Source organism: Atta cephalotes (assembly GCF_000143395.1).
Source record: "Atta cephalotes unplaced genomic scaffold scaffold00022, whole genome shotgun sequence".
Lineage (NCBI taxonomy): Eukaryota > Metazoa > Arthropoda > Insecta > Hymenoptera > Formicidae > Atta > Atta cephalotes.
The window spans coordinates 4958026-4967568 of record NW_012130086.1 but is presented as its reverse complement, the minus strand read 5'-3'; the positions used below and the strand labels follow the sequence as shown (position 1 = coordinate 4967568).

The following is a 9543-nucleotide window of genomic DNA, read 5'->3' as shown; positions in this document are numbered from 1 at the left end:
GAGAGAGAGAGAGAGAGAGAGAGAGAGAGAGAGAGAGAGAAAANNANGAAAGAGAGAGAGAGAAAGAGACAGGCAATCTCGTCGGCTTGAAGGGGATAGTTGAGGACGGAGGTAGGCGGTGTTTTAAAGAAGGACACCCGATATAGGAGGCATTGTACTCGGCGAACGAACCAACGCGGCGTCAGGCGCTTGAGTTCCAGGTGCTGGAGGGCAGTCGAGGCAGTCTACTCGCCACGAGCCCAGGGCACAGCAGTAGTAAGTTGCCTGTGCTTCCTCTTTCGTAGTTAGCCTGTTCAGGTGTCATCTCACAGCGGTGAACGGGTCGCGCGTGTGTGAACCACGACGTATCACGTCTCTCTTTCTCTCCGTCCGTCTGCTTCGGCTTCTACGGAGGTTCTCCACAAGAGAACTCCGCGTGTGGGAGGCGAGGAGAAGAAGGCCAACGAGAGACTGGCGAGAGAAGAGGGAGAGAAAGAGAGAAAGAGAGAGAGAGAGAAAGAACTTCCTCTCGGTGGGTACTCTCGCGTGTCATCATCCGCGCAGTGTCATAAACACCGTGGTAGTGCGACTCCGTCGTCAGTGGGTCGAGTCATCACGAGCGATCCGCTCGCCGTCGTCCTCGGGGACACTGCGGGGAGCGGAAAGTAAAGAAGCTGGCAAGACAAGCGCCGCCGAAAGGGAAACCTGTTTGCATGGACGATGTTCCGATCCTGACTGACGCGAAAGGATAGGCCGCAGCGGGTTCAGGTACGCGGAAAAAGAGCTGCTCGCATTCGGGCGCACGATTTGTCGACAAAAAAAAGAAACGTGTCTACGCAAACCGCCGTATAATAATGAAAAGATACAGGGAGGTCTACGCCCAGGTGTTCTGGTAGCGGTGGAGGTAAAAGGTAGAAGAAGGACGTCTCTCTTTCTTAGTTAAAGTTGAAGATTTCCCCTGCGCCAATCTTTTCCCCAAGCTGATGGATATCCCGTGTTCTGTAGTAAAGCGATGGTGAAACGGACTTATCTGTGTTAGTGCGCGTGCAATGTGGTTCACGCAAGTCTCGTGTAAGAGTTAGTGAGGTAATTTGCCGACCTATGATTCAGAAATCCCATTTCCAAACTTCCAGGGCAGGACGATTTCTAGTATAAACGGAGTTTTGACTCAGAAGTGAGTCAGAATCAATTCAAGTCATTCTATATTACCTAAGGGAATGTATATTTTCGTTAAATATACGAGGTAATGAAGATGAATCATTGCGTCGTTAATTTAGCGAGATAAGTTATCGCGGTACAGTCATGTTATTTGGTAACAGTTGATGAAACGTAACATAACGCGTTCAAGTCTACTGTAAACATCGTATCACACTGTAGTACTATTAGCAATTCTGTACTATATATAGACCGAAGAGCTGTCGCTTTCTCTTGTGATTTGCAGAATAGAAATTAAAAAGAATAGCGATTATTTTTTAAATATTTCGAAATGTTCGGAAATTGAATTATTTACGTAAATAAATTGAAATTTTATTTTTCAATTAATTTGAAACAGCAAACTTTTTAAAAAAATAAAAAAATGGACGCTGATTTAACATTGCTGTAATGTAATATCTAAATTCATAAAAATTACTTTTTATCATATTCAGATTTTCGATATATTCTGGAATTTTTTTGATATATTCAGGTTTTTATGAAAAATATAATTTTCTCTCTATAAATATTAAAAAATTATTAGCCAATATTACACTTAAGCAGTTCTTAGACACTCAATATTATTACACGAAGAAAAATGTTTGACTGGATTAACTGGAATTCTGGTGAAAAATAATCGATTTATAATTCTGGTATACTAGAATTTCTGGTTAAATTTCTACTAGAACAGATTTAATCAGTATTCCAATTAATTCAACTTGTTTGTTTTGATTTAAAGCTTTTATAATAAAAAAGAGCATCAATGATATTGTACTAAATAATTATACAATAATAATTATATAATAATAATTATACAATAATAATATTGAACGTCTAGAAGCTTAAAGGATACTACTTTTTATTATTTATATCCGCGCTCATTAAAAAATCTTTGTTTAGCTCTAGAAAATTTTGCGAAATTATATTCTCTATATTCTGAATATATGTATAATTACATTGAGCGACTGTTAAATAAAAATGATGAAGATAGCGTGCAGAAAGCTAAACAAACCTATCAGTTGGCTAGCTTCATATGATATTTTATCTACCAGCAAATCCGTTGGCTGTGCCTGTAGCGAATTCGGTTGAATGCACTGATATGCACACATTAGTGAACTGTGTAAGCTGTTCGTACACAAACATTTATCCAAGTACTCGAGTATTTAGGTAAACATGGCCTACGAGTGTTTGATAGTCGGGACGGTCCAGTAGAAATTTTGTCAAATGACAATGGATTACGCTAGTAGTTGTACCATTGTATCAGTCGAATCATTTGTATTCTATCAGCGTATGGATTTAGTCAATTTGTGCGCACCAATGCACGCCTATTGCTTCCAATCGAATCCATCACGCGAGAGACGTAAAGGCAAGTTCGCCAATTTTTTCCGAGTTAACGACTTGAAACCAGTAGTCATTATTTCCCAATATTACGATTCCAAACAATGGAAACTCGGATCGAAAATTCCAATACTGTAGATTGGATGCATAACATTGACGTGAAAAAAATCTCTGTTTTTCATAATATTGATGCGCAATAAGATTAAGGAAATTTCAATCGACGAAGTTTCTAATTTTTAAGTATTAGGTGATTTAAAGCAAGTTAGTAGCATGCTCAGAACATCCCAAAAATTTTTATTTTATAGTTGTTATATTTTTTACTACTATATTATCAGTTAAATCTGCATTAGTTACATAAATAATGAATTTTAAGACCTCCAATAATCTGGATAATAATTTATAATTTTCTTTTTCAAAACTAGATTTAAGAACTAGTAGTGCTGTAGCCATCTCTTAAGTTTGATTTCACTAATGTAAAATTAACTTTAATCTCAGTTCAATTTACTAAGCATTAGAAAAGAATAAATTAGAATTAATAAATTAGAAAAAGATAAATGGTAAGTTAAACCGAGATTAAAGTTAATCTTCCATTGGTGGAACTAAAAATTCTTAGAATTATATCTATTTCTACCAAAGCAGATTAACTTTAATCTTATAGTCCAACATACTTTTCATCTTTTTTTAGAACTAGGAAAAAATGAAGAGTTAGTTGAACCGAGATTAAAATTAAACCACATGGTAGACACGAGCATTGGAAAAAGACAGAGAATAAAGTGAACCGAGATTAACGTTAATCTTACATTGGTAGCATTCGGGCCTTAAAAGTTGATTTCGCCGCTCGGTAATTTTCCGCCTAATAACGCCATACAGTCTTTTTCTCGGCCCTTTCGCACATCGTTCGCCGTCTGTCGCGCAGCAGGGCCTACATCGACATTGTCGGAACAGAGGTCCCGAGTTCCGAGTGAAGAAACGCAAAGAGCGGAGTCGGACGCGAGTGGGACGAGGATGGACGACGACAGATGCGGCAGGGCAGCGGGTTTCATCATGTGTGCCGCCGCCGCCACCGCCACCGCCGTTACCGCCGCCGTCGCCGTCGCCGACGTCGTCGCTGCAATGCGACATTCGACTATAATATACACGACACACACGCTTTCTCGGCCGCCACAAGCGTGCGGAACGCTCGTCGTGAGCTCGTCTGTCGCGCCGCGCCGCGCCGCGCCGCGACCCCGGCGTCTCCCGTCTGTCTCTTTGTTCCCGTCCGTCTCTTACGTACGGTCGTTGTCTCTCGCTCGAATCGATACATATATATATATATATATATATACACATATATATGTAATTCGATGTCGATCGACGAAGAAGTCGGCGACCGAAGAGACAGACGGAGCGAATCGCGCTGGCAGTCAGCGAGCCGATACAATCCGTCGTCGTCTCTGCTCGTCTCTCTGTTGGATCCCCTCTATCCGTCGGGAATTCGCCGGGGAGTCCCCGCGGCAGTGGTCCCGAGTGCATTCCGGGAGGGGAAAATATTCCGAGGCGAAAGAAATTCGTCGGTCGGTCGGCCGGCGAGAAATTCTTTGCGGGACGGGATCGTTTCGTGTCTGCATCGAATATCCGATTGATTTCAGTGACAGCGATTGTCCTTCAGCGACTTCCGTTCGCATAGCCGAGGGAGAAAAGCAGTCGATTCATCGAATATTTCATGGAATGCCAATCATGCGGAGAATTCCGTTCGTGTCGACAAACACGTGGAAGATCTTCGAGGCGGCGTCGTTGCAATAAATACACGAGTGAGAGCAAGGGAGAAAAATCCAGAGAAGGGAACCGCAGTGAATATAACTACTTCAAGGGCTCGGTTCTATAAAAATCCAGCTGCATCGAGAAGCACGAGGAGAATCTTTCTAAGGGACAGCCGTGCGATAAAAAAAAAGAAAGGGAAAAAAAATACACTCTCAAAGAAGAGCGAAGAAACGAAGGAGGGAATGCAGTGAACGTTCTTTGAAGTATTTGGTCCTGCATCCAAGGAGATTCGAGAACCAACCATTGTTTAAATTATTTCCAACCTTCTTGAGAGAGTTAATTTTCTTTTCGTAAACAAGTAGAGCAATTAAAGGATATTTAACCGTGGAGGATCCGACGATTGTTTAATTGAATTTATCTGAAAAATTGCTGCAAATCGAATCGCGTTGAGCAGTCTACAAAATCCTTGAAAATCCTGCGTTTTGAAGACTCCAAAATCGTTCGATTTACTTTGAGGAGAGGAGCTTACTCGAATGTATCTCGGAAAATTGTGTAGACACACAACTTTTTACCGAGAAACGTATCTTGAGAAAGACATATATCTTGAGCCCTTCGTTTGATCGAGGAAGGAGATTGCACCGGATATTCGATGCGTTACGTAACACATCCACAACAAACAGCCGCGGAAACAAAGGAGCCGCGAGGAAACGAGCTTCGGGCTTCGATTGATCACTCTCCTGTCGTTCGTCGACGTGAGAAAGATCTTTCCGTTGCAGCGTCTTTCGGAGGAGAGGGCGAAGAGCGAAACGAGCGGCGGAAAGCGAAACGATCTGACACGGCAAGACACCAAGGCAACACAACACTGACGACGACGAAGTCGAAGACGACAACACGCCGCGAAGGTCGAACCCACGTGACACGACGTTTAGCCGGCGCTACCAAATATTGTGCCTGCGCGATACAATTCGTGACGTTCGGAAGACGTCAGACTTGATACGTGAGACGCGTGTCGCGTGTTGTGTCGAGGAACTCGAAGACGTAATCGCTGCAAGCTGCGATTCCTAATCTCTCCAATCGAATTTACGCGCGGAGGATGACAAGCGCTTGTGAAGCGAAAAAGTGAGTGTTTTATCACGAACGGAAGATACTTAAATGGTCCTCAAGTTTCTATCTCACGGATAAGGGACACAAGCGGAGGCCGACGAAAATGAAGTGAGTAAATTAAATACGACGGCGAATTATGTACAAAGGATAATGAAGATCTTCATTTATGGATCCTTTAATGAGTTTGATTTTATCTTATCGGTGATTCGACTGAATTCTGCTTTTTACGTGAAATTTCGAACTTAAATGCGTGTGAAAAATGTGGAAGTTTCATTAATATTAGAATTACCAACGTTTCTTATTCATTAAAAGGGAATGGATAAATTATTATGAAAACAAAGAAAGTGATGGAAAATCAAATATTTCGTCAATATAAAGGACAGAAAAGTCAGAGAATTTCAGATATATTTTACACGACAGGTATATTTTACACGAGAAATATTATAATACTGATCTAAAAAAAAATAAAATAAAATAAAAATAATGACTACTCGATGGGCGTAGCCGAGATTTTATTTAGATACAAATTAAAGACTTTTTTAGATTATTGACTTTTTTTAGTTCAGAAGGAGGAGGATAATCGAGTAGTAGAGTGGATTATTGGATTTGTTTTGTTTTACATTAATATTTTTAATTAATTACTAGCAAGTAAAAATCGTAAAATCATTTAATTTATTAATTTAATTTATTAATCTACTTAATTTTTTTCTTAAAATTGCAAACTGATTTTTCAATTTGGAAAAACTTGAGCTTTCTCTCAGAAAAAATATTTCCATAACTTTCAATTCTTTTTTATTTTCTGACATTAATTATGTTAAAACGAGATTTGCTTAAAATAGTGAATGTGGGGTTCTCAAAATAAAAATTTTCAAACAAATGAAGCTTTAGTTATTGTTCCCGAAATGTAATTCCCGAAAGACTTGATTATTTTCAATAACTCTAACTAAACTAACTAAACTAAGAAAATTATTGATATTTTGATTTTTATGAGAAGAAACTGACTTTACTAGATTGATTAATCGAAGAATGCGAGAGAGTAAGTTTCACAATATACGCCGCGAAACATTGATTGAGAAGAATCGTCTCAATTTAGATAAGCAAATTTGATGAAGCGAACACATCATCTTTGTTTCTATTAAAAGTTTTATAGCAAATTAGTGCATCCTCCCGATGCTCTCGAAACGATGCGAAATTGGTACCGACAAACCTTGCTTAACTGTGTAGTGTGAGACAAATAACGGAATAGACATTGTTCTGCATGGCGTAACACATGTAGACTTTATCTAGCGTTCCCACCGAGGAAAAACTATTTCTGTAAATTCTGATGAGAGGAGATCCTATCGATTTACGATGATCTATTTTTATTACTTGAATTAGAACGTTTTTCCATATCATAGAATTAATATAACATTTATTTCGTTTTACTACACTATCTCAATTTTATAAAACAAATAATAATTATTTGTTCAATAACTTAGAGGATGAAAAATATATAAAAATATTTACGCACTTGTTTTGTTTTGTTTTTTTTCTATCAAACTTGGATATATATTCATAAAATGAATGAAAAACACAATACAAAGTTAATCTATAAAAAAAAAATATATCGTTAGAAAAAAAATTAAAAAAGAGAGATAAATTTTTATTCAGCACGGTAGCTTCCGACACATAATAGGCAACAAACGAATTATAATCTGATCCATGAGGGTCTTCCTGTGTCTTGAATCCTTAGGCATGCATTCACTTGAACGTGACTGAAAAAATGCTGGTTAGAAAGTGCAGGGTGACTCATACCTGTATGCATGTCGCGCGGCATTACAGGGTGTCCCATCTGTTTGATTGCAGTTTCTTTTGTGGAACATCATTTCGAGAATGATACCTTTTTCAAAGGAAATTTAGAAATCATCTTTTGTCTTTTGCAATTTTTGAAATATTTTAAGATACACGGATAAATCTCAAACTGTAAATTCCTAAAATTATATTCAGAGGTGTCATAATCAATTGCTAATGGCATTAGCAATGGATTACGACATGGCGATAACCCGCAAACCTTTGACACCTCTGAAGAAAACATCTGTGAAATCCTCAAAATTATTAGTCTCAAATTATGTATATAAATTCTTCTTTTATCGATTTTTACTGAACTTTCTGTTCCGTTAATTGTAAGAAAAGAGGTTTTATTGACATATATGATTAATTAATCAATAAATATTCTTCTCAATATTTTTTAGGGCTGATTGTTCCACCTTTTTGGGTAAATTTTACCTGTTGGGTAAGTAGCAAGATTATCCAGTTGTATACTTAACAAGTAAAATTTACAAAGGTGGAACAATCGGTCCTTAATCCTAAATGACATTTTTTTCTTAATCTATTATTATAAATAATAATAATCTATTATTTATTTAGATTATTTATTTAGATTAACTTGAATTGATGAAAAAATTAGAAAAAAATTACAACTCCACAATGGATGTTTGAAGTCTCAATGTTAAGGGATTATAAAGGTGTTTACATGCCGTTGCCGAAATTCCGGGTTTTAAAAACACCCTCGGAGAATAGAATCGGGAATACGTGAAATATGTCAATAAGCTGTCGAGACTGCAGACTCGTCACGGATGTCTTTTTTTCGTGATTTGCATGCAGCACGTGTTTACACATTCGTTGTGTTTCCACAGAATGGCTCCCGCAGGGACACCTTCTTTAAATGGAGGTTTGCCACCGCCTGTAGGGCCCACACTGACCGGCACGTCGTTTGCCAATTATAAAAGAACCTGGTGGAGGAGAGTAGCTCCCTGCCTGGCTTTTCTTGCCGCCTTTTCCACTGCCATGGTTTTGCTTCTTGTCTGGAGCGAGGCTGCGGCTTTGAGGTAAAAATTGCCACTTTTTATTTTTTACGTTAAATACAAATTTTTTTAGATAAAGGAAAATGGATTTTTAAAAATTATTTTGATATTTTAAATCTTTTTAAACTTTTGACTAAGCTCATTCCATTTTCTAATATTTAAAAAAATGATGCTGATTCTTGTGATTATAAATTCAACAATATAAGAGATGTGGATCCATTAAGTTTTTATAAAATATTTGACACCATTATGCAGTCTCTCATTACTCAGTATTTTTAATTACTCCGAATCCTTCATTTATCTCGTACGTAAAATTCCATCGTCACAAAGCCTGCAGGCGACTCGCGATTCACTATAGAGAAGCGATCGGATTTCGGCAAGCTCGTGTGGAAATTTATACTCTTCGCTTCTTTTTTACTGTGCCATGAGAGGATTACACGATCGAGCTCCAGATTATGCAAGATTGAACACCACTGGTGTAGTTTAAAGTGGATGTTCCGTTACAGGAGACAGGCGTTCGACGCGAACATGACCAGAGATTACGTGCTGGATAGCGTTTCGATGGACAATCCGCAATTGGTGGCGTACATACGGCAAGTGCATCTGAAACCGACTACCCATCAGGATCCGTTAAACGCCAATCAGACGTCAGAGGAGAAGTACGTGGCCTCCTTGTCGCAGGGAAAACGTGAGGGTATCTACGCAGAATACATCAGCAGGGTGAGGAATCTTTCGTTTCAACCCTCGGGAGTGTGATTAATGTCTCACGTGTCACTGTTGCGCACATTGAGAGTCTCATCCTTCTAATGTGACGGCGTAATATCTTTGTTCGTGAAACTTATGGTTTACAGACGGTGAAGAATGGATGGTATTACGAGGGATGTTCTAAAATCCTTAATTACTCGATCAATTTCTTTTATTAATTAAAAAGTCGGAGCATCAACAATTTTCCAAATATAAATGGCTGAAGATGAGGTTTCAGTGAAGCAATTTTTCGTAATTAAATAACCGCGTTTTGCAATTCAAGTAATTTTTAGAAATTTCAATTTTAGTTTAATATTACTGAGATATAAGTAATTATAAGTAATTATTGAAGAGTTACAATAAATGATTTTTCATGAAATTTTTTTTTAGAAAAATATGAACTCTTTTTTTTTTTCTTCTCTTTCTTCTTCTTTCGCTCTTTAAATTAAAATTGAAATTAAAAACGAGCAATTTTGGTACATCCTATAAAGACATTGCGAAAGCTTAAAATTACAATTTTCCAAATTATTTCATATGTTGATTTATGCTTTTATGAATTTTTGAGAGAGAGAGAGAGAGTGTGTGTGTGTGTGTGTGTGTGTGT

General features: G+C 38.0%; 1 protein-coding gene and 1 long non-coding RNA gene across 2 annotated transcripts in view; both read left to right on the top strand.

Annotated features, from left to right (window-relative positions):
- The first annotated feature begins 615 nt into the window (after positions 1 to 615).
- Positions 616 to 4431, top strand: LOC105619659. Its single transcript, XR_001046490.1, has 2 exons — positions 616 to 747; positions 4137 to 4431. It is a non-coding gene; the product is annotated as an uncharacterized LOC105619659 (long non-coding RNA).
- Positions 4432 to 8028: 3597 nt separating this feature from the next.
- LOC105619658 (protein Star-like) overlaps positions 8029 to 9543 on the top strand; it is a 4301-nt gene continuing 2786 nt past the window's right edge. The window contains exons 1-2 of the mRNA XM_012201177.1: positions 8029 to 8219; positions 8702 to 8915. Coding sequence (XP_012056567.1) covers positions 8029 to 8219; positions 8702 to 8915 — 405 coding nt within the window. The remainder of the gene's footprint in view (positions 8220 to 8701; positions 8916 to 9543) is intronic.